Genomic DNA, 24,825 nt, shown 5'->3' on the forward strand with positions numbered 1-24,825 from the left:
TCAAGAACATTGCCTTAGCTGGCTTGTCTTTTTCTTTTATGTCATGGTGAAAGCTCTTAATTAGGGTACGGTTCCACTTGCGCATAGCTTCCGATGTGAGAGCATCGCAATCGATATGCTAATGACCCTCTGCTGCTAGTGTGAGCCGATTTGATTTGTGATTTGATTTTGCGATTGGGTCACAGATGCGGAGAAAAGGGATGGAAAACTTTCTTCCCATCTCCTCCCCGGCCTGTCTCTGCTTATATGGCAGTGCACTCAGATGATATACAAGTGCAGTGCAATGTTTCACACACACCCATAGATTTGTATGGATGCGTGTGAGCCAAGACTTGCTGCCAAATGCACCATGCTGCGATTCATTTCTGATGCAGATATGGCATGAGGCCTCAATCCAGATGGACACTGCCCCATAGTTTTCCACTAGCGTGAGAGCAATCCAATGTTTTATCGAATCGCCCTCATCCGTGCAAAACGCAAGTGGAACCGAATCCATAAGGTAAGCTACGCATTGGCATCCAGCCCCACATGAGTGAGTTCACTGAGTGGGACTATAATACTAACCTTTCCTCCCTACTTATGTCGCACCCCTGAGGCCTCAGTCGCCACAGGGTACTGCACCCCACTTTAGGTGCGGTGCTCAGCCTAGATCCAGGAGAGGAAGAGAGCAGACGGTCTTACCGGTGGCTCTGGTGAGGCACACAGTTCATACTGTTGCCGAGGGGAGAGCTTCATTGCTTCCTCAGGACCGGCGCGACACAGGGTGCAGGACCCTACGGAAGATCATTCTTCAAGCTGGTTTTCCAGAACCTGTCGGGACGGGGAGATTGCACGTCTCCCTGACCAACACAGCGCCTGAAGCAGAGTGCCATATAGGAACCAGGGCCTTGATCCGAGTCAGGTCCCATTGTGGAAATGCTGCACCTGCAAACAGGACAGGAGTTTTCACTCAACATGGACTGGGGTCCCCAAGTAGTTTTAAACCAAGTGGATTCATCTTACATGGTGCTAGGAGGAAGGGCCCATCGACCACTACACCGGACTAAAATCCAATGGGATTCAGGTTCGATGGGGTCCATCACAGCGGTGACTAGTGCTACTGCGGCAGCGACCGGGTTACTTAAAGAACTGTGAGTAAAGACACCTGCAAGCCGCAGAGACTGTGTCTGTTCTTACCGGGGCCCCGCGCTCCGGCGCCCAATATTACTACTCCCCTTATCATCCTCCCCAGGGCCCGCTCCACCTGTGAGGAGCGATACCATCTCAGCTGCTATTACCATCCACCCTAGAGGACAGCAACAGCAGCAGCAGCTAATCCCTGGTCGCTTACCGCAGGTGGCATCACGACAAACATCCACCTTTTAATCCCCCTTTTATTGTGGACACCTTGGGGCACGAAGCCGGGCAAGACCACCCATGACATCCCCGGAACCGACACCACCGGCCTGGCGGCGAGTAAGGTTAACCCCCTGCTCCCTGGGTGCCACACTTACATCAATGAGCCAGACAGTGAGACTAAAAACGATGCCTTACTAAATTGTGTCGTATACCACATAACTAGCAAAACTGGAGGCAAGAATATTTGTCTTAAAAAGAGATAGTAAAATTAAATACAAACACTTAAGTAGCATTCAATAATTGGATTTTTCCCTATCACATTTTCTGTATTTTGCCAACTTCTAGATATACTGATGACTGTTTGGGAAATGTCTGGTATGGACCTAAATGACACAAGGGTAGATTGTATATATAGAACATTTATGTAATATAGTTTGTGTGGAGGCTTTTTCTTCACACAAGGATTGGGAATCTATTCCTACACCATTAGCAAATATTGGTAGGCCATCAGTCCAAAGAAAAGGCTACTTCTGATAGACCGCAATTTTTTTTCTCTATCACATGTACTATCCATTGTGCATAGATAAGAAATGGAATCATTATAACCTAAGGCTGGGTTCACACATAGCGACAGCGACAACGACATCGCTGTTACGTCACCATTTTCTGTGACGTAACAGCGACCTTGTAAGTCGCTGTTATGATCGCTGCTGTCAAACACAGCGACGCAGCAGCGATCATAACGTCACTACATGTGCAGAGAGCAGGGAGCCGCGCACACTGCTTAGCACTGGCTCCTTGCTCTCCTAGCTACAGTACACATCGGGTTAATTACCCGATGTGTACTGCAGCTACATGTGCAGAGAGCAGGGAGCCGCGCACACTGCTTAGCACTGGCTCCTTGCTCTCCTAGCTACAGTACACATCGGGTTAATTAACCCGATGTGTACTGCAGCTACATGTGCAGAGAGCAGGGAGCCGCGCACACTGCTTAGCGCTGGCTCCTTGCTCTCCTAGCTACAGTACACATCGGGTTAATTAACCCGATGTGTACTGCAGCTACATGGCCAGAGAGCAGGGAGCCACGCATACTGCTTAGCGCTGGCTCCCTGCACTCCAAGCTACAGTACACATCGGGTTAATTACCCGATGTGTACTGCAGCTACATGTGCAGAGAGCAGCGCACACTGCTTAGCGCTGGTTCCCTGCACTCCTAGCTACAGTACACATCGGGTTAATTACCTGATGTGTACTGCAGCTACATGTGCAGAGAGCAGGGAGCCGCACACACTGCTTAGCGCTGGCTCCCTGCACTCCTAGCTACAGTACACATCGGGTTAATTACACGATGTGTACTGCAGCTACATGTGCAGAGAGCAGGAGCCGGCACTGGCAGCGTGAGAGCGGGGACACTGGTAACGAAGGTAAATATCGGGTAACCAGGGAAAGGGCTTCCCTTGGTTACCCGATGTTTATCTTCGTTACAGCTTACCGCAGCTGCCAGATGCCGGCTCCTGCTCCCTGCTCGCTTCATTTCGTCGCTCTCTCGCTGTCACACACAGCGATCTGTGCGTCACAGCGGGAGAGCGCCTCTGAAGAAAACGAACCAGGGCTGTGTGTAACGAGCAGCGATCTCACAGCGGGGGCCAGATCGCTGCTCAGTGTCTCACACAGCGAGATCGCTAATGATGTCACTGTTGCGTCACCAAAACCGTGACATAGCAGCAATTTCGGTAGCGATCTCGCTATGTGTGAAGCACCCCTAAGGCTGGTTTCACATTATCTTATTTGTGTAGACTATTTAAGGCAGTAGCATTTAACCCCTTCACTATTTTCCAATCTTCCATTTTTGTGCTATAGTTTTTCCTCCCCTTCTTTCAAGAGCCATAACTTTTTTATTTTTCCATCCCCATAGCCGTATGCATTCCCAGGACAAGTTGTACCTTTTGAATGACACCATTTATTTTATCATGTAATGCCCTGGAAAGCGAGAAAACAATTACAAGTTTGTTGAAATAGCAAAAAGAGTGCAATTCCACAATTGTTTTTTGTTTTGTTTTTTATTTATCATGTGCACTATATGGTATGATTCTCCAGGTCAGTATGATTACGCAGATCCCAAGCATGTATAGTTTTTTTTATTTTAGTGGTAAAAAAAAATAAATTCTAACATTAAAAGCAAAAACATTTTTTCTTGACTTGCCAAATTTCAAAACCCATGTTGTTTTCTTTTTTCGGGCTCTGGGGCTGTATGATGGCTTATTTCTTGCACCCTGAACTGACATTTTTACTGATAGGATTTTGGGGTAGATACTGTATGATGTTTTGATCACCACTTATTTTATTGCAATGTAGCAATGGCAAAAAAACTAAATTACTTAGATTAATTTATTTAATATTTTGATAGACTGGACTTTTATGAACACAGTGATACCAAATATGTGTATTTTTAAAATATATTTTAATTCTTTTAGTTATAAATGGGAAAAAGGAGTGTGATTTTAACTTTTGTGTTTTTTCATTTTGTTTCATACTTTTTAATATTTTTTGTTTTCACTTTTTACTTAATTTAATAGTCTGATTATCCGATCGCTTGTGCTGTACATAGCAGTGCATCATCATTGCTATATAAAGCTAAAATCATAATCTCCTAAGAATGCCAGCTCCAGACTGGCTTTAATAGAAGGAACGTAGAGGTATGGGGTTCTTCGTAACAAAAGTTATGGATCTCAGAAAATCTCAAAATCTTTGTAATAACAAAACCAAAACAACAATGGTGGAACTGTGAGGTTTTCTTTGCTATTTCACGACATTTAGAAATGTTTTACCCCCCATTTCTCAGTACATGGTATGGTAGTACGAATGGTGTAATTGAAAAACTACAACTTTTTCTGCAAAAAAAAAAAACAAGTCCTCATGTGGCTAAAAAATGTATGGATCCCTAACTAAAACTTAACATTTAATGATATTCTTAAAAGGTACAAAACCACAATTCAAATTGATAAAACAAACAGGTGCACAAAAGAGAGAGGGAAACTCAGTCCCTACAATATCCACTCCCTCCTGTGCCCTACCTAGTCGTGGAGGTTGTCACCCTAAAGATACGATGTGGCGCCCCCACTCACCGACGGCTGTCCTTGCTATTGCCCTGTGAACCCCTACAATCAAAGATAAAGTGCAGTGCACATAACATAAAGTGATAATGTGCAAAAATTGGGTTCACAAAAACCTCCTCAAGATTCCGGAGGTCACCAGTGTTCTCATTGAGAACCTATACAAATGCAGGGACAATAAGATCCACTTAGCTTAATTCCACCTCATATGACTCAACGCGTTTCCCCATACCTTGGTTCATCAGGAGGCTGATAACAAGTTAATGTGGCTAGATACACCAATAGCAGCTACCATGCTGCCAGATTATCTGATGACCTCCTGAATCCTGAGGAGGTTTTTGTGAACCCAATTTTTGCACATTATCACTCATCAATCATCATCAATGATTATCAATCATTGAATTGTGGTTTTGTACCTTTTAAGAATATCATTAAATGTTAAGTTTTAGTTAGGGATTTATGCTACATTTCTTATACACCTATTAACTAGTGATTCTAAAAAAATGTATGGCTCTTGGAAGTAGGGGAGGAAAAAAATAAAAGCACAGAAATGAAAATTGGCTGCCGAGGGATTGATTATGACTTAATATTAGACTGTTGGGTCCAGTAATTCTGCTCTAAAGAAATGACAATTTAATAGTTTCTCTGTCTATAATCATTGTTCTTCTGTTTCATCTAAAACATCACCACACCCATGTGAATAGCTTAGCGCTGACAACTAAGATGAACACAAAGGTGGCACAGTTTATATGTCATTCATTCTCATTTGCAAGCCATAAAAGACCCTTTTCTGATGCATGGCCCCCGGCTGCCTGTGTCCAAGCAAAAAAAAGTGCTTAAAAGGCCATTAAAAATAGAACGGACAGTGAATTGTTCTCATTGCTTCTCTGAGTTGTGGTGGAGAAACTGGCAATAACTATGCTATGACAGCATTTCACAACAGAATGCACAAGACTGAGGCCTTTGTCACTTTTTGAGATGATACGACATTTGGTTACACAGCTGCAGTGGCCTTGAGGGTAGGATGTACAAAAGAGAAATGGCTAGTTGTAAAGTGCTCTACAATGATATTGTGTTAAACTCTTGAATGGGCTAAGAAAGGGTTCCAATTGATGTTAGCCAGAAATAGATGGAATCCTAGTCTGAGCCCAGAACACATTTGATTAAAGAAGCACTCCCATCAAGATTTTTTTAAAATAAATCTGTGTATATGTGTATTTAATGTAGTGTGTAAATATACTCACCTACCACCAGTTTCTCCAAGATCTAGCGCTCTTCTGCTCCCCTTTTCAGTGATGTCACTGCTCTGCAGACTCTTTGGGTCACGCTCTATGTGACGCCCTGGACTAGCCAGGTAGTCACAAACATACCAACATACACACCCCCACCCTAGGCAGTTACACCAGCCAAACACAAAACCCTTGTTGCCTCTCTCCAGAGTCTGATGTCCACACCAGGTGGGGCGGAGCCAGGAGGTTGGCCCCACCCACCGAGGAGTTCCTAGGCCTGGAGGCGGGAAAAGTGCAGTTCAGTCTTGGAGATGAAAGTGAGAGGAGTGAACACTTGAGGTGTCTGGGTTAGAGCCCAGACACTGACAGCAAGGTTGGCAGATGGTGGTGGCCATCTGCAGGAGTTGGTGGAACTCCGCAGAGCCATAAGGACCGGGGTCGGGCGTCGGCCCGCCGGTACCGGACCGGGGAACGGAGTAAAGCTAAGCACACAGGCAGGGCCATCGGACCCTGACCAGGCTTGGAGCCGCCGTCAATAGTCAAATCCGAATGTGATAGGAACCCCAGGCGTTTCCCAACTACCAAGTCCCGATTGAAGGCAACCGTCCACCCAGAGAGGATATACAGCCACCGCCACAGGCTAGAGATCCAAGGGCCAACGCCTGCGGGCAAAATGGGCTCCTACGGCACCTATACGCCGGGGAGCGGACTACCGGTGGGCAACCACATTCAAGTACATTCTAAAAGGTGCAGGGAAAGACAGCCACCATCAACCATCCGGGGAGAGCACAACAACAATGCTGCAGCCGGCTGCGGGACCCGTCCATCCGGCCGTTTTGGTTTACCAGAGACTCTGTCAGTGATTGTCTGAGTGAGTACATCAGTGCCGTCCGGCACCGCGCTGCGCAGTCCCTGCACCCCAGCCATCCAGCCTCCCCGTCACCACCACCGGGCCCCGGGAACGCCAAACCCCCTACCCACGGAGGGGACAACATCTCAGCTGCAGCCTACCATCTCTCCTGGGATCCCCGTTACCAGCAGCGGTGGTACCATCATCACCACGACCCGTGGGTGGCGTCACGAACAATCTCCCTAACCAAAACACCCCCCTTTTCACTCACGGGTGAGGAGCGCTGCTCGAGTCCCCGGGTCCGGTCCACCGCTCGAGCCACCGAGCAGCAGCAGCAGAAGCCCCGGACCCGAGCGTGGCGAGCGCGTCACCTCCGCCCGCGACAACTTGGCATCACGAACAGGATAGAACCGATCTACTTACTAGTAGAAGTGCGCCTTGTGGTCCCCGCCGGCAGCGTCCGGCCGAAAAATTGAAAGCGCCGCCATCTTTGGCACGAAAATCTCCGCTCGAGCGTCTTCCCTGAGCAGGGAAGGCGTGAAAGCGAAGTCCCGCCCCCAACAAGCGGAAGTGGTAGAAAGAACCAAGGTGGGGCGGGTGAAAGCCTGCCTAATGTAGCCGAGGGCATAAAAAGCGGGGACACCAGGGCTCATACCTGCAACATATCCGCTTCCTGGAAGTTTGCCAGCAAGCATGTCCGTCCCGTCCGGTGAGGCCGAGATTCCCGAGCCCACGCCAGGAACGGCGGCATGGGTAGAAGCACGGACCGCACAAATGTGCTGCCGCCTTCAAACCCAGGTCCGGTTCTTGATGGAGTGCTGGGTGGCCGAGACGGAGGAAGTGGCGGTGGCCGTGCGGAGACGCGAGGTGGAGGCAGTGTTGGAGGAGCGGGTAAGTGACCCACGCCCCTGTGTCTGAGAAGGACCGGCCGCTGCGGCTGAGGGGCCCGGCCTGCGCCCGCTCACCCTCCTGCCTCCCCCGCCATCTGTACCAGTTGCTGTTGCCCCTCCACTTGGACCGCTACCCCCAACACCAGTAGCGGAATCAAACCCGCCCGCCCTAGAGGACCGACCTGGGGGCGTTGTCTGTGAATGGCCCGCATCCCTCCCACTACCATGAGCGGACTACCGGTGGGCAACCACAGGAGTCAAGTACATTCTAAAAGGTGCAGGGAAAGACAGCCACCATCAACCATCCGGGGAGAGCACAACAACAATGCTGCAGCCGGCTGCGGGACCCGTCCATCCGGCCGTTTTGGTTTACCAGAGACTCTGTCAGTGAATGTCTGAGTGAGTACACCAGTGCCGACCGGCACCGCGCTGCGCAGTCCCTGCACCCCAGCCTCCCCGTCACCACCACCGGGCCCCGGGAACGCCAAACCCCCTACCCACGGAGGGGACAACATCTCAGCTGCACCCTACCATCTCTCTCGGGATCCCCGTTACCAGCAGCGGTGGTGCCATCATCACCACAACCCGTGGGTGGCGTCACGAACAATCTCCCTAACCAAACCACCCCCCTTTACACTCATGGGTGAGGAGCGCTGCTCGAGTCCCCGGGTCCGGTCCACCGCTCGAGCCACTGAGCAGCAGCAGCAGAAGCCCCGGACCCGAGCATGGCGAGCGCGTCCCCTCCGCCCGCGACACTCTACTCTGCATGATCCAGAAGTGATTTTCACAGAGTAAAGGGCCCGTTACATGCTACGATTTATCAAATGATATGTCGTCGGGGTTACGTCGTTAGTGATACACATCCAGCATCGTTTGACATATCGTTGCGTGTGACAGCAACGAGCGACTGTGATCGTGCAAAAATACTCACCTTATTGTTGCTCTTTGACACGTCGCTCATTTTCAAAAAATCGAACGTCCTTCTGTGCTCCGGTTGTTCATCGTTCCTGAGGCAGCACACATCGCTCTGTGTGACACCCCGGGAATGATGAACTGCAGCTTACCTGCGTCCTGCCGGCAATGCGGAAGGAAGGAGGTGGGCGGGATGTTGCGTCCCGCTCATCTCCGCCCCTCCGCTTCTATTGGGCGGGCGCTGTGTGACGTCGCTGTGACGCCGAACGTCCCTCCCCCTTCGGGAAGAGAATGTTCGCCGCCCACAGCTAGGTCGTTTGGAAGGTAAGTCCATGTGACGGGAGTTACCGACTTTGTGCAACACGGGCAACAAATTGCCCGTGTTGCACAAACGATGGGGGCGGGTGCCATCACACATGCAATCACACGATAAATCGCCGCGTGTAAAGTGGCCTAAGTCCATGATGGAGTAGGAGAACAAGGCTTCATAGACTTATATTACAAAAGAGACTTCCAGCTCATATAGCATAGAGTGATCTGTATAGTCTGAAGAGCGGTGAGGTCACTGAGAAGAGGAGTAGATCGGCGCTGGATCCCGGAGAAGTGGGCAATAGGTGAGTATATTATTACAAACACTCTACATTCCACACAGATTTCTTTAACAAAATGTTTATGGGAGTGCTTCTTTATATAACAGTTAAGCTGCATTTACACCAAATATCAATAATGAGTTGTCTTATAAATGCTTCCATCATGATTTTCTTGTGGTGTAAACAAACTATTCATTGAAAGATATGATCTTTTGCGCAGATCATCGTTCTCAGTGCATTGTCATATTTAAACACACTTCACAATTAGAGATGAGTGAACCTGAACTTTAAAAATCTTTGTGCGTACCGAACATTGACTTTACTATAATAATCAGTGTTCATGTTCAGAATTCAGGTGTCTTTACATATGCAAACCACTTGAGCGAGCAGTACTGTGCTCGGGTACACTCATTACAAATTAAAAAATGAAAAACCCCACCCTTACTCTCCAAAAGTGATCTGTTTACGGCTGACTGCATGTGGGTGGAGAGCCGAACTGCCCAATCAGTGACTCCCAATGAATTTTGGATCAAGTCCAGGTCCAGAACAGAACTTTATATAAAGTCTGGCTTAATCCGCAGAACTAAAATTTCCACGGGTCCGCTCATCTCTACTCGCAATGCCAAAGAACCAGTCTATGTTCACTGAATAATACAGTAACGTAGTATGCATCATTTACTTTGGTCTGTCTATTAAATAACCAATGATCAATAAAGGTTGACCAATCAGTGGTAACATCATTCTGCCAGTCGGTCCATGTAAATGGATCCTTAGACTTCATTCACATATGAACAAAAATAGATAATTATGTACTAGACTAACAGCTTGGAAAATCAGAGAATTTTCTTTCGAATTTCTTGTCAAACGTTTAGCTATTAGCATCTTGATATTGGTTTCCAGTTTTCTCACCACAATTAACATTTTCAGGATTGTAGTTATGCTACATGTTGAAATGTTCACTTTATGGGATAACTTAACCATGTTTGATTGATTAAGAGATTTCCTGGTTTAGATGGACATCGTAATTCTCAGGCCAATAACGTTCTCAAATTGCAGACTTAGCTGGCTGCATGTGCAGCTCCAATCATGCACAGCAGATGTTCGTACCAACTGCCTTCTGTTTACATGCACTATTCTGGTCCAGACTAGAGCATATTGCGATTTTTCTTTTTGATGTGAGCCCAGGGTTAAAATTGGGTTTATGTGCTTTCCATCTTCCACACAGAAAGAACATCCGTTCATCCCCACTTCACCATCACTAGCTTTCTACTGCATACCACCCAACTTCGACCGAACAGGACTGTCCCAAATTGGGGGAGCTGTTCCTGTAATGCTCTGACTTCAACATGTGTTCATGTGTAGAAAGTGAACTGTATTGGGGAGACCTGGAAGGGTTAGTGATGAGACACTGCCCTCTGTTGGCCAAAGGAAGAACAGACCGGGGAACAGAAATTACCTAGGATATAGAAATCTTGCAGTTTGTTTCCAAGAGGAGGCATTTCGGGGATGGACCTGTTCAGCAGCAGCCAATGGAAGAGGAAGAGGAGTGAAGAGCCCAGGAGCTGACTGGCAGTTCTGGCAAGAAGAAGCAGCAGTGCGCGGACGTGCCGAATGAAGGGCAGGAGGTGGTCTTCTCTACAAAAGACTTGAGCGGGAGAGAGACGATTCCGCTGGATACTGGAACAGGTATTCCACAAGTCCCACACCCCTAAGACCGCTGAACTATCCAGCAAGACTCCTACACCATCCAGCAAGATTCCCAAGACCCCCGCAATGTCCAGCAAGACCCCTGCACCGTCCAGCAAGACCCCTGCACCATCAAGCAAGAAACCCGAGAACCTTGCTTTGCCGGTCAAGACCCCCGCTGCGCCGGTCAAGTCTCCTTTTCCCCTGGTAGTTACCGTGGTCCATTAATACAATAGTGTCCCTTCCCTGAAGTTTTGTAGTCCAGACCTTTATTAATTGCTGTTGTTGAGAACTAAGAAAACTGTAATTCGTCCCTTGTGATAAGAAACCCCTGTATTTTCCAACCCCTGCTTGTGGATTAATAAATTTTGTTGCGTCATCACTGTGTCTTCTTTCTCTGTCCGCTGTATCTTGACCTTGCTCTTACACATGTGTTACTGAAGACGCTGGGCTTGCTTAGTTCCTCCTAAGTGCACCACATGCTCTGTACCTCGTTGTCTTCTTTGAAAGTCAGGAATTATGCTACCATGACAATTCCACAATGCTTCACAGAAGATATTACCATTGAAAAACTTCTCCAATATTGTTTCATTTCTTCTCCATAGAGTATCTGACATGTCAAACATACAGTATGCCTAGTGCCTATAATTAGGGCATTGCATATAAGGAACTGAGCTAATTTTCTGAAAAGCTGGTGGGTTGTTAAATAGGCAAAGAAGGATCTTGTACAATGAGTTTTTCATGGCAAGGGGTCCACATACTCATGTATAGACTCAGTTCCGTTTGATTTAAATGCATGAGAAATATTGTGTATTAAATGGAACTGTATTAGACAGATCAATTTTTTCTTTTTCAGCACCAAATTAGATATTTTTTTGAGAGATTGTTAGAACCCAATAACACAATGTACATCTATGGTATAAACAGTGTATTGAGTGAGGACACTATAGTGCCAGTGACTACTGTGTATGGAGACATACTGTTATTGTAGCATAAGTGGGCATCATGTTTCATTCTCCCTTAATTTTTAATAACTGTACCAGAACTGCTTTTCTTGTTGACTCACACAGGATCTTTGGGCTTTACGTACTCTGATGCTTGCCTATATCCACAACCTTCTGTACCACCTGTCATTCATTCTCTTTACTAACTGGTGAAGTTTGAAGCACCATCTCCCCAATGAAAAACTTGTAACCAACAGATTCACAACTACCAGCTATCTATTATATACTGTAAAGCAGTGTGTGTGTGTGTGTGTATGTGTGTGTGTGTGTGTGTGTGTGTGTGTATGCCCAGTAAAGTAATCTGCAACGTCGCATGTACAATCATAAAATTTTGCACAGACACCCCATTTGACTCAGGGAACGCCATAGACTATGTTTTGAGGGGAAATTTTAACCCCGTGCTTTACAGTTATTTGCCAAAAAACCTGCCTCCATTAAAGTCAATAGAGCTGGCAGCCACAATGCAGCCAGAACTTCAGAAGAATGTTGGCATGTCACAATGCAGCTAGGGAAAGAGACAGACAGAGAAAGAGACTGAGAGACAGAGACAGACAAAGAGACATACAGACAGAGAAAGAGGCAGACAGGGAAAGAGACAGACATAAACAGACAGGGAAAGAGACAGAGAAAGAAACAGAGACAGCCAGACACAGATAGACAAAGAGATAGACAGGGAAAGAGATAGAGAGACATACATGCAGGGAAAGAGACAGACCGACAGACAGGGAAAGAGATAGAGAGACAGAGAGGGAAAGAAATAGAGAGACAGACAGGGATAGAGACAGACACACAGGGACAGACAGACAAAGAGATAGAGAGAGAGACAGACAAAAACAGACAGGGAAAGAGACAGACAAACAGGGAGACAGACAGAGAAAGATACAGTCACAGATAGACACAGACAAAGAGACAGACAGGGAAAGAGAGAGACATACAGACAGGGAAAGAGACAGAGAGACACACAGGGAAATAGATAGAGCTACAGATAGGGAAAGAGATAGACAGACAGGGACAGACAAAGAGATAGAGAGACAGACAGGGAATGAGATCAAGAAACTGATAGGGAAAGAGATACAGAGACAGACAGGGAAAGAGAGAGACAAACAGGGACAGATGGACAAAGAGAGAGAGAGAGACAGAAAGAGACTGTGAGAGAGACAGAGAAACAGTTAGTATCTCGGGCAATGATGGGTACTACAGCTAGTCATTGATAATCATGAAGGCTTATGTGGACACCCTTAGGCGGGCTTTGCACGCTGCGACATCGGTAACAATGTGTTACCGACGCTGCAGTGATAGTCCCCGCCCCTGTCGCAGGTGCGATATCTTGTGATTGCTGCCGTAGCAAACATTATCGCTACGGCAGCTTCACATGCACTCACCTGCCCAGCGACGTCACTCTGGCTGGCGACCCGCCTCCTTACTAAGGGGGCGGGTCGTGCGGCGTCATAGCGACGTCACACGGCAAGCAGCCAATAGAAGCTGAGGGGCGGAGATGAGCGGGACGTAAACATCCCGCCCACCTCCTTCCTTCCGCATAGCTGGCCGGGACGCAGGTAGGAGATGTTCCTCGCTCCAGCAGCTTCACACACAGCGATGTGTGCTGCCTGCTGGAACGAGGAACAACATCGTACCGTCGCAGCAGTGGCATTATGGAAATATCGGACCCTACACCGATCATACGATAACGACGCTTTTGCGCTCGTTAATCGTATGTAAAAGGATTTACACACTACGATGTCGAGAGCGACGCCGGATGTGCCTCACTTTCGATTTGAACCCACCGACATCGCACCTGCGATATCGTAGTGTGCAAAGCCCGCCTTAGGTTTAAGCACCCAAGTGCAGCTGCAACTTCTGCACTAGCTATAGATACCCCCCTAACTATATATGACAAATAGGTGATAACATACTCCAAATCTAGTAAAATGTTTTTTGTTTGTTTGTTTGTTTGTTTTTGGGTGGGAAGGGGAGCTTGCAGGCATATAGAGTAGCTAATGCTTATGAAGCTGGCATCTGGTGGTCATTAGGAAAACTACAATCTTTTCTAGGATATCCAACTTATTATCTCACTGAAAGGTGCAACATTAAAGAAAAAAATGTGTTAATTAAAAATATACTTTATTTAACAGAAAATCACCGACGCAACTAAAGGACTTCATTATGTTCTATGTGACCTGATTTTACAGCACAAAAAAAATCACTGCAAATTTTAAACTCTATTCCAAGGGGTGTAAAGAATATACAGTATATTTACAGCCGAACATTTAAATATGTTTGCTATCTCTGTCTTGCTGATATTGGATGTGGAATTTAATCAAAAACTTTATTGTAGCTGTTCTGCTCTGACCCAAAGTCAGATTATGGGATCACCAGTATGGAATTACCTCGTGTGAGGATACTACTGCATATCCACTGTAGAATCGCCCATCCAGGTAGCATCCGGAGCCATCTACAAAAAACTCAAATTCTGCATTAGGAACAGGTTTAAGAAAGACATGTGAAAACCCTGCTGATTCCTGGCTCATCAAATCTGTGCAGTAACGTTTGTGCATCATGTCAAAATAATCTTCATCACTTGCGAACATTGTCACCAATAGAGATGAGTGATCACCACCGTGCTGGTATTACCATAAATGTTACCAAGCACCAAGAGGCACAACTATTTTATACAGGTGTGATGACATGGACTCTGTCAGTGCCTAGCATGGGTTAAGTTTCTTAAAATTCAGCCAGACATGATGATAGTTTGTTTATAAATGGAGGATAAGCCCCTCATTGTTTCTACAAGACTCTTAAGGTACCGTTGCACATAACGAGATCGCTAGCAAGATCGCTGCTGAGTCACGGTTTCTGTGACGCAGTAGCGATCCCGTTAGTGATCTCGCTATGTGTGACACCTACCAGTGATCAGGCCCCTGCTGTGAGATCTCTAGTCGTTGTCGAATGGTCCAGGCCATTTTCTTCAAAGGCGATGTCCTGCTGGGCAGGACACATCGCTGTGTTTGACACTGTGTGACAGGGTCACAGTGACTGCTGAGATCGTTATACAGGTCGCTACTGCGACCTGTATCGTTCCTGCATCGTTGGTAAGGTATGACTGTGTGACATCTAACCAGCGACCTCCCAGCGACTTACCAGCGATCCCTATCAGGTCGCATTGTTTTTGGGATCGCTGGTAAGTCGTTGTGTGTGACTGGGCCTTTAGGAGTCTAGTGTTAAAGTTCTTGTTGACTCATGTAATTGCCATGGCCAATGAAGGTCAGATACCCAGACAAATCAATTATGCGAACCTCCCATTGTATTACTATGTGTATTGCTAGATGCGATGTAACTTAGCTGTCTCTCCCTCATCTCTGCCAGAGACCATTACTACTAGGGATATTTTGTATACGGCTTGAAATCTAGCCAATGAGAGCCCAGTCTTATCCACCAATCGTGAAGACCCCAATAGTCTGAATGGAGAGCTCAGGGGTATAAGAAGAAGGACTGTCCATTGTCCGGCTAGACGCTTGCTACATGATACCAATCTAGGATCTGCGGACCCGATTGGCAAGCCATAACCGAACCTGGATTATTATACTACATGGACTTCAGCATCGAATGCAAAGATTTGGCTGAGATATCAAGGACTACCTAAGGAAGGAATCCAGCTTGGGACAATCCAGTCACCTGACTACAGGCTTTGCAGTCCTCAGCCAGCTTTCTAAATCCAGCGTTATTCCATTCTCGGTGGGTGCCCGCCGAAAGCTGGTGCTGCTGGTTTGGAGTAAGTAGCCCAGGAAGCTCTGAGGTATGGACATTCTAATCCCTGGTGAGCCAGTGGAATGGTGTGAAACTGTTTCCGGCTACATTCTGTGGTTTTGCTGGTTATGTGCCATATGCCGTTAATTGTTTGGGGATCCAATAAAGTCTTCATATTGTGATTCTCTCATCCTGTGTTAGCTGAGAAGTGTTCTGCCCATTGTTAAGGAGGTCGGGCATTCAGTTGGGATGAGCCCTGGGTCATGCTGTCTTTCTAAAGGCGGCCGGATCAGCGGACGAGAGCACCCACTGACCCCCGTGTCTCCACAACAGGTACCAACATTCTCCAAGAGGACTGTTGCCAGAATGAATAACCAGACCAGGCATGGAAATGAACCCTGCCCTTGTCCCCTTGTCCTCTATTTACTGGGAGGCCTGGATAAAGAAGGCGGCCTGAACTGGACTAATGACCATTGTCTGTTCCACTGTTGGCCGATGGCCATGTTGAAAAAGGGGCTAGTTCCAGAGCCATTTTGTAAAGGTAGGGCCGCCATCAGGAGCCTCAGTTGGATAGAGTGACACGTTGGCTAGAAGAGGCTCTGATGCTAAAAGTTTAAAGGGCAAGAGATATTGCCCTTGTGGCCGTATAGGCCTGTTTTTTTGGAGGGGGTGCTGTTGTTGCGCCCAGGGATATAGGTTACTCGGTTCCGGGCAGTATATGTCTTGGGAATGTCACAGTGGTGGCCGTTTCCCAGTTCCGTGCCCTGGGCCCTTTTTGTAATGGGGGTGTATTTACAGGTGATTAGGTTAATGTTCATAGGTGACGCCACTTGCAGTGTTGCGGCTATAGGTATGGAGCCGATTCAGAATGTCACTACTAGGGCTGGTGTTAATTGCAGCCTGGATGGTAGGCCCTCCACACGCAGGGCCGGGCCCCAGAGGATGGGTGATGTGACAGGCGTCGGAAGAAGGTAGTCCACACAGAGGTATAGTGCAACTGGTTTTTACTCACTGTTGGTTGGTGATAACTTGTTACCCGAGGCCAGCTGGTTTCACCTCCAGGTCCCCTTCGTTGCAGTGCCAGTTTAGTACTCTGGTACCTTCTTCCTCTGCACCTGTCTCTGGTAAATGGGTCCCCATGCGAAGAGCAACCGGGGGTCCCCATCCGGTGGCCCGTCCACCTCCGTCTGCTCGACGGCAGCGCGAACTCTGTGGGGCCGGAGTCTCTGGTCCTGTCCCCGGTTCTACCTTTGCTACTGAGTCTTCTAATTTTTAGGGTCAGAAAGGTCCTTGATGGTCCCCTCGCTGTGCAGGTGTTAATAGGCAGACTTGGAGCTCTTTCCTGTCCTAGGGTCCTGTACCCTGTCGGTGCTTAATTCCGGGAGTACTCCACCGGCAACTACTCTCCTGGGTACCAGGTTACCGTTAACCCGAGTCAGAACGTCTCCTGACATCCACCTTCACTCCTCACCTACTCAGACACTCTCTCTGACTACTCTCCTCAGCCTGCCTCTCCCACCTGGTCAACTAGTGGACTGGATTGGCTCCATCTCTAGGCGGCCATCCATTGGTCCGACCCTAGCTATATACCATTGTATGGGGGATTGTTAGGGAAAAACTGGGATTACCTGGGTTTGTGTTGTTACCAGCACTGGTCTTCCGGGGCCCTAGGGTGTAGGCCCTGCATCCTTATGAGGATGCAGAACCTTGTAGCACCCTAATGGCTTCAGGGACGCTAAACTGTCCCCCCTCCAAGTTTTATGCTTTTTGTGCCCCTCTCTGCTGGATTTGGAGGACTTTGAGCCCACTGGCTTGTAGGAGGATACCCCCTCAGACAAGGACTTGCCTCTTGCAGCTCTCAGGAACCGTGCTCCAAACTGCCGTTTGAAGTTTTTTGGACTTTGCCCATTTACACTCTTCCCCTTTGGATTTTGCCCTAACCAATCCCTGAGAGACTGTGCCCAATCCTGTGAATGGAGGGAGGATGCATGGATGACCCGATGTACTGGCTGGGTCAGGACATGTTTTATTCTTTATGGATGAATAGTTTTAAGGATTGTATCACCACCATTGCAGCAGGTGAAAGACATGGACAAAACCACAGGGTGGTCTTCGTTACGGTGTATGGTGAAGAATTTGTTTGTTTCGGAGATTTAGTCCAGTCTGGCCTGAAGAAAGAAAACATCAAGACCCTGGAGAAAGAAAGAGTTGATAGAGATATAATGTCAGTTTTATTGCATGATTTTATTGTGTTGCAGATTTCTGCATGGCCGAAGACGGCCTCGGTTAAAGAGGGGAGGAATATAGGAGGGTGGACTGTGTCTTTCAACCCCCTGAACACCTCCATGTTTGTATTAAGCATATACTGTATATTTATATGTGTAGTAATGATAAGGTTTGCTATGAGCAAAATGCAACAATGCTTAAAACGTGTGTTCAGTAAAGCATTTAAAATTTGGAACCATTGTGGACTCATCTCTGGTAACGCTGAATATAACATCAGACATTGTGAACAAGATTCAGAAAATCTGACTAATGGCTGGGATGTCACAGTGCAACCAGGTAACACCTCCACATCACTCCACTATACACACTTTCCCTCGCCACCGTATACCGCCCCTGGCTATGTTAGAATCCAGCAGTCACTGTCACTTTCAAAGTTCATGTGGAGTGCGTGGCACAATCATGATCCACACTTCACCTGCACTTTATAAGTAACTGCTGCAATGCGGGGTACAGTCAAGCTCCGCATTTTGAGGGTATGTGCCCACGATCATTAATAGCAGCATTTTGAACCCAGCGTGTTTCCACTGTATCCAAAGTGCTGCATTCCACAATAGAAGGACAGTGGATGAGATTCATAAAAATCCTATAAAGACTGTGCTTCTTTTCATCACACCATAAACTAACATGCGGTGCAGATCTCAGAGCTGCAGCATGTCAATTTAGGCTCCTTTCAGATTGCGTTTTTCCCTACGTCCAGAGGTCCTGTCGGAGCATCCGTCCGAACTGCCCCTCCCCCACTCTGCAAAGCATGTTACGGACACATGCGCCCGACAGGGCCATTCACTGTTATGGAGCGCACTGCGTTAGTGTGTGCTCTGTTTTGTGCCATTTTTTGCACATATACGTTTCTGCAGACGGACACCCGAACGTAGTGGACTACGTTCAGGTGTCCGTCTGCAGAAAACGTATATGTGCAAAAATAGCAAAAATGCAAAAATAACTACCACATCGCGTTTTGATGCATTTTTTTGCCAGAATATGCAGATTTGGTGCAGGAATTTGCAGTATACTGTAAATTTCAGCAACAAATCTGCATCTCCTGGCAAAAAAAAAAGAAATATCGGCACCAGATTTTTTGCTGCAGAAATCTGGTACAGACATTTCTGCACCAGATCTGCATCTCCTGCCAGAATGCCGCACAAAAATGTGATGCGATTTCACAATCGATCGTACCCGCCCCCGTCCTTTTTGCGTCACGGGCAAATCGCTGCCCGTGTCGCACAAAGTTAGTAACCCCCGTCACACATACTTACCTCTCGTGCGACCTCGCTGTGGGCGGCGAACGTCCACTTCCTGGAGTGGGAGGGACGTTCGGCGTCACAGCGACGTCACACGGCCGCCGGCCAATAGAAGCGGAGGGGCGGAGATGAGCGGGACGTAAACATCCCGCCCACCTCCTTCCTTCCACATAGAGACGGCGGCGGCCGTGGGAGGCAGGTGAGCTGCTCATCGTTCCCGTGGTGTCACACGGAGCGGCGTGTGCTACCACGGAAACGATGGTCAACTAAATTAAACGATTTTATGGAACCTAACGAGCAGTACCCGACTCACGATTTGTGAGCGATACTGCGTCGCTAGATGGTGTCACACAGGCCGGCATCGCCAGCGATGCCGGATGTGCGTCACAAAAACCGTGACCCCGACGATCTATCGCACGATAGATTGCCTGGTGTAAAGCAGCCTTAACTGTCCTGTTTTATCCCTATTTTCTTTCTTTTGCAGTCCCCCTACACCATTTTATTAGACATAATTTTTGCCTCCCATTGAATCCAATGGGGTTCGGTATGTTCACCGAAATGTTCAGCGAACAAAGCGTCATTTAGTGAACCCAACCGAACCGAAGCTTGAAAAATTCGCTAATCTCTATTCACCAATTCCACTTTTTCTGAATCCACAAGTAGATGGGTGGCTGGAGTCAGAATATTACACTTTTTTTAGGGTGACATACTCAGGAATTATTTGAGCACATTCAACTCTGAGCTGTGTGGCCATAGACAGGTGTTTTGGTTAGACTTGCATAAGTATTGCATGAAAGTCATGTGGAGACTAAATTATGACAGGAAAAGTCAGTGTGATCTCACTTGCTTTCCCGAGCGGTACTGCAGCAGTCGCTTCCGCGCGGACACACGTGTGAGACCCTCCGATAATCGTGCTGAGTAGTAAGCTATTGGTCTTTGTCACCAAGTTGTGGTGTTAGGACTTGCTGTGCTTAACAAGAAAAATGGCTGATTTTTATTTGGAATTACTAGGGCCAGGGCTGATGCAATGAGCAGTTTGAAAAAATAGAGGGAATCAATAGCTTCCTGAGTAATATCAAATTTGTCTGATGAGAGACAGCCATATAGGGGTTGCATCATTTAGGAAGCAGACCTTATCCAATGCCTGCAATATAACACTATGCCCAAAAAGGTGCACAGTTGCTGGTGTGGCCTGGGTAAGGAGAGATTTTGGACTGCTTGTTTTCTCTCCTCAGTCAGGTGTCTTGTATCTTCAGAAATACAGTGGCCTAAAACCGTCATCAGTTTACAGTACTGTAATTTGTCACGCTAAGTTTTGCAACCATTCTCTGCTAGGAAACACAGCAAGGAAACTGTGGCTTCCTTACAGTACGTTTGGTCTGGACAGCAGTAAAAGGTTATCCACAAACTGCAATCTTGTAACCTGTGGATGAGACGGTTGTCACTGTTCAAGGATTGTTGCCATTTCTGTAGAATAATTGGTAGGTGAATTCATTCATCCTTAGGCCGGGGCCACATGGGGATCTACTGTAATCCTCGCATGACACTCTGCTCATGCTGGCAGCACAGCAGGAGCCAAGTGTCATGCGAGTGTCACTGCGACTGAGGTTCAACTGTGCGATCAGACCTCAACTGCGGGGGATGGGCATGCTCTGAGGAGGGGCGGGTAGTGCTGAGGAGGGGAGGGCCGAACCTGAGGAGGGTCGGGCAGGCACTGCGGAGGGAAGAGAGGGATTTATCTCCCTCTCTCCGTTGCTGGCTATTGCCATTCTCGCCATGCACTCGCGGTACACCGGTGCGAGAGAAACAAGACTAGCATTACAATCGCAGCATGCTGCGATTGTTTTCTTGGTCCAATTAGGGCTGAGGAAATAATTGCTCATGGGTGCTGGGACAAAGGCTAATATTTGTCCGAGTGGCATGCGATAAAACATCGCATTCCACTCGCTCCGATTTTCATGCCGTGTGGCTTAGGCCTTATGGGAAGACCGTCCAACAGTACTAATTCCCTTCATGTTCAAAAAGATACTGACAGTCAGGGTGTAGGGGCTCAGAGAAAAGTGCATTTGTCAAGTCAATTACTGTAAAAATTTGGAGGTTGCTGGGATTTGTCACAGTAGGGTATGTGGGTTTGGAAAAATGATGAAAGAGCTGGTGCAAGCAAGGCGACCTACAAACATGGCTCAGTTACCTCAGTTCTGTCAGGAGGAATGGGTCCAAATTCCTACCAACTATTGTGAGAAGCTTGTGGAAGGAGATCCAAAATATTTCACCTAAGTCATACAGTTTAAGGGCAATAGTACTAAATACTAAAAAAATGTATGTAAACTTCTGACTTTGCAGAAAGTAATAAAAATGCCTTAAAACATTCTCTCTCTCTTATTATTCTGGCAACTTGCAAATATAAATCATTTTGGTTCCTAATTGTCCTAAAACGGGAAAAGGTTTATTATTTTACTCTTTACCTCTAGCAATCTATCCTTTCTGGCCCTCACCGAAACATGGCTGACACCATCCAACACTGCCTCCCCTGCTGCGCTGTGCTACGGTGGCCTCCACTTCACCCACACTCCTCGCCCTGGCAATAGACAGGGTGGAGGAGTGGGCCTCCTCCTTTCTAACAACTGCAGCTTCACCCCAATGCCACCTCTACCCTCCCTTGTCCTGCCTTCCTTTGAAGTGCACTCTGTCCGCATCTATTCTCCCTCCAACCTCCAAGTGGCCGTCATATACAGACCCCCGGGCCCAACCACTGCCTTTATTGACCAGTTCTCTGCCTGGCTTCTACACTTTCTCTCTGCTGACATCCCCACTATCATCATGGGTGACTTCAACATCCCCACTGACACCCGCCAGTCAGCGGCCTCCAAACTCCTCTCCCTCGCCTCATCTTTTGGTCTAACTCAGTTGTCCGCCTCTGCCACCCACAAAGATGGCCACACACTAGACCTTATCTGCACCCGTCTCTGCTCTCTATCTAACCTCACTACCTCCCCTCTCCCCTTATCTGACCACCATCTGCTGACCTTTTCAGCCCTGTCCTCCTCACCTGCCCCCCCTGTCCAGCACATATCACACCCCCGCAGAAACCTTGCACACATCAACATACACACCCTTTCTGACTCTATCCTACCGCTGTCCTCCATATCTTCACTCCACGACACAAACAGTGCCACCATTTTCTACAACACCACTCTCACATCAGCTATTGATTCAGTCGCTCCTCTTGTGAACGGCAGAGCAAGACGAATCAATAGACAACCCTGGCACAACAGCCTCACTAAAAAACTACGGCAAGTGTCTAGAGCCGCAGAGCGGCGCTGGAAGAAAACGCACTCCCAGGAAGACTTCACCACATTCAAAAATACAATTCACACATTTCGCTTGGCCCTTACCTCTGCTAAACAGAATTACTTCAAAAACCTCATATCCTCTTTAACACACAACCCCAAACAGCTATTTAACACTTTTACCTCCCTCCTTCGCCCACCGCTGCCCCCTCCAACCTCCCTCATCTCCGCAGAAGAATTTGCCACATATTTCAAAGAAAAGATCGACCAAACCAGACAAGTCTTTTCTGCTGAACCACCACAACCCCTTCATATAACAGACCACTGCTCCTCCCCCATAAACTTCCTCCCCACCATCACCGAAGGAGAGCTTGCACATCTTCTCTCAAAAGCACACCTCACCACATGCGCACTTGACCCCATCCCATCCCACCTCCTCCCCAACCTCACCACTATCCTTATTCCAGCCTTATCCCATCTCTTCAACCTATCTCTAACAACTGGTACCTTCCCTTCTGCCTTTAAGCATGCAACAGTCACACCTATCCTAAAGAAACCTTCCCTCGACCCAACCTCTACTACCAGCTATCGACCCATATCGCTACTCCCACTTGCCTCAAAACTCCTGGAACAGCACGTCCATGCTGAACTTTCCTCCCACCTCTCCTCTAACTCTCTCTTTGACAACCTACAGTCCAGCTTCCGTCCACATCATTCCACTGAAACTGCCCTGACTAAAATCACAAATGACTTACTTACCGCCAAAGCTAACAACCACTTCTCTGTACTCCTACTTCTAGACCTATCCTCAGCCTTTGACACTGTTGACCACTCCCTGCTACTACAGATCCTCTCTTCCCTTGGTGTCAGAGATCTCGCCCTCTCTTGGATCTCTTCATACCTCTCCAACCGCACTTTTAGTGTCTCCCATTCCCACACAACCTCTTCATCCAGTTCTCTCTCTGTTGGTGTCCCTCAAGGCTCTGTCCTGGGACCCTTACTTTTTTCTATCTATACATTTGGCCTGGGACAACTCATAAAGTCCCATGGCTTTCAGTACCACCTATATGCCGATGACACTCAGATCTACCTCTCTGGTCCAGATGTCACATCTCTGCTGTCCAGAATCCCAGAGTGCCTATCTGCTATATCTTCCTTCTTTTCCTCTCGCTTTCTAAAGCTTAACGTGGCCAAAACTGAACTGATCATCTTTCCTCCATCTCCCCTACACTCTCCACCTGACCTATCCATTACAATTAATAACATCACGCTCTCCCCAGCACCCAAAGTTCGGTGCCTCGGAGTGACCTTTGACTCTGCCCTGTCCTTCATACCGCACATCCAATCCCTCACCACCTCCTGCCGTTTTCAACTCAAAAATATCTCCAGAATCCGCCCTTTCCTCAATCCCCAATCTACAAAAATGCTAGTGCATGCCCTCATAATCTCCCGCATCGACTACTTCAACATCCTCCTCTGTGGTCTCCCTGCTAACACACTCGCCCCTCTCCAGTCCATCCTTAATTCTGCTGCCCGAATGATCCACCTCTCTCCTCAATACCACCCCGCTTCTCCTCTCTGCAAGACCCTCCACTGGCTCCCAATCTTCTATCGTATCCAATTCAAACTACTAACCCTGACCTACAAAGCTATCCATAATCTGTCTCCTCCATATATCTCTGAACTAATCTCTCGCTACACTCCAAAACGTAACCTCCGGTCCTCCCAAGATCTCCTTCTCTCCTCCTCTCTCATTCGCTCCTCATGCAACCGACTCCAAGACTTCTCCCGAGCATCCCCAGTCTCCTGGAACTCACTGCCTCAACACATCAGACTATCTACTACACTTGCAAACTTCAAACGGACTCTGAAAACTCATCTGTTCAGAAATGCCTATAATCTACAATGACGCCACTGCCCCACCACCGTGCGGAGCTGCCGCCCCACCACCGTGCGGAGCTGCCGCCCCACCACCGTGCGGAGCTGCCGCCCCACCACCGTGCGGAGCTGCCGCCCCACCACCGTGCGGAGCTGCCGCCCAACCTACACCCCACCTACTGTCTCCTCCCCAAAATCCTTTAGGATGTAAGCCCGCAAGGGCAGGGCCCTCTTCCCTCTGTACCAGTCTGTCTATTGTAACTTGTACATGTATTCTGTATGTAACACCCTCATGTACAGCACCATGGACTCAATGGTGCTCTATAAATAAACAATAATAATAATAATAATTCTGATTTCATGTCAGATAGTGAGAAAAATATGCAGATGTGTCTTTTTAGATAGTGGAGGGAAACTTCTGGTTTCACCTGTACAAACAAACTCACAGCCTGCCTACTTTATGTAGGAATTAGTATGAAACTTATGGTAACTTTAGTGCTCTCTGAGACTCCGGGAATGCCAGTGTCATGATTGACTCCTGGCTCAGCTGGAGCTGAGCCTTTTTTTTAGTTCCACTTCTGATGCAAGTCACGTTAGGGGTTAATCCTTTCTGCCTCGTTCTGGAGGTCAGGCTGCTTTATTAGGGCACTGTTTCTCTTGAATTTCGCCAGTGATACTTCTGGCTCTGCTGTGTTCTGCTTTTGAGTGACCTGTTGTCTGCCCTGCCCCCTCCTGGCCTCCGTGTTCACCTAACCTGTTAACCTCCTCTGTTGTCTG

General features: G+C 47.7%; 1 protein-coding gene across 1 annotated transcript in view; it reads left to right on the forward strand.

Annotated features, from left to right (window-relative positions):
- Positions 1–24,825, forward strand: part of LOC142289948 (zinc finger E-box-binding homeobox protein zag-1-like) — a 140,199-nt gene that overhangs the window by 3,560 nt on the left and 111,814 nt on the right. The window contains exons 3-5 of the mRNA XM_075333887.1: positions 17,615–17,641; positions 17,742–17,918; positions 19,365–19,424. Of these exons, the coding sequence (XP_075190002.1) occupies positions 17,615–17,641; positions 17,742–17,918; positions 19,365–19,424 (264 nt within the window). The remainder of the gene's footprint in view (positions 1–17,614; positions 17,642–17,741; positions 17,919–19,364; positions 19,425–24,825) is intronic.

The sequence above is a fragment of the Anomaloglossus baeobatrachus genome, chromosome 2 (genome assembly GCF_048569485.1).
Source record: "Anomaloglossus baeobatrachus isolate aAnoBae1 chromosome 2, aAnoBae1.hap1, whole genome shotgun sequence".
In the NCBI taxonomy this organism is placed as follows: Eukaryota; Metazoa; Chordata; class Amphibia; order Anura; family Aromobatidae; genus Anomaloglossus; species Anomaloglossus baeobatrachus.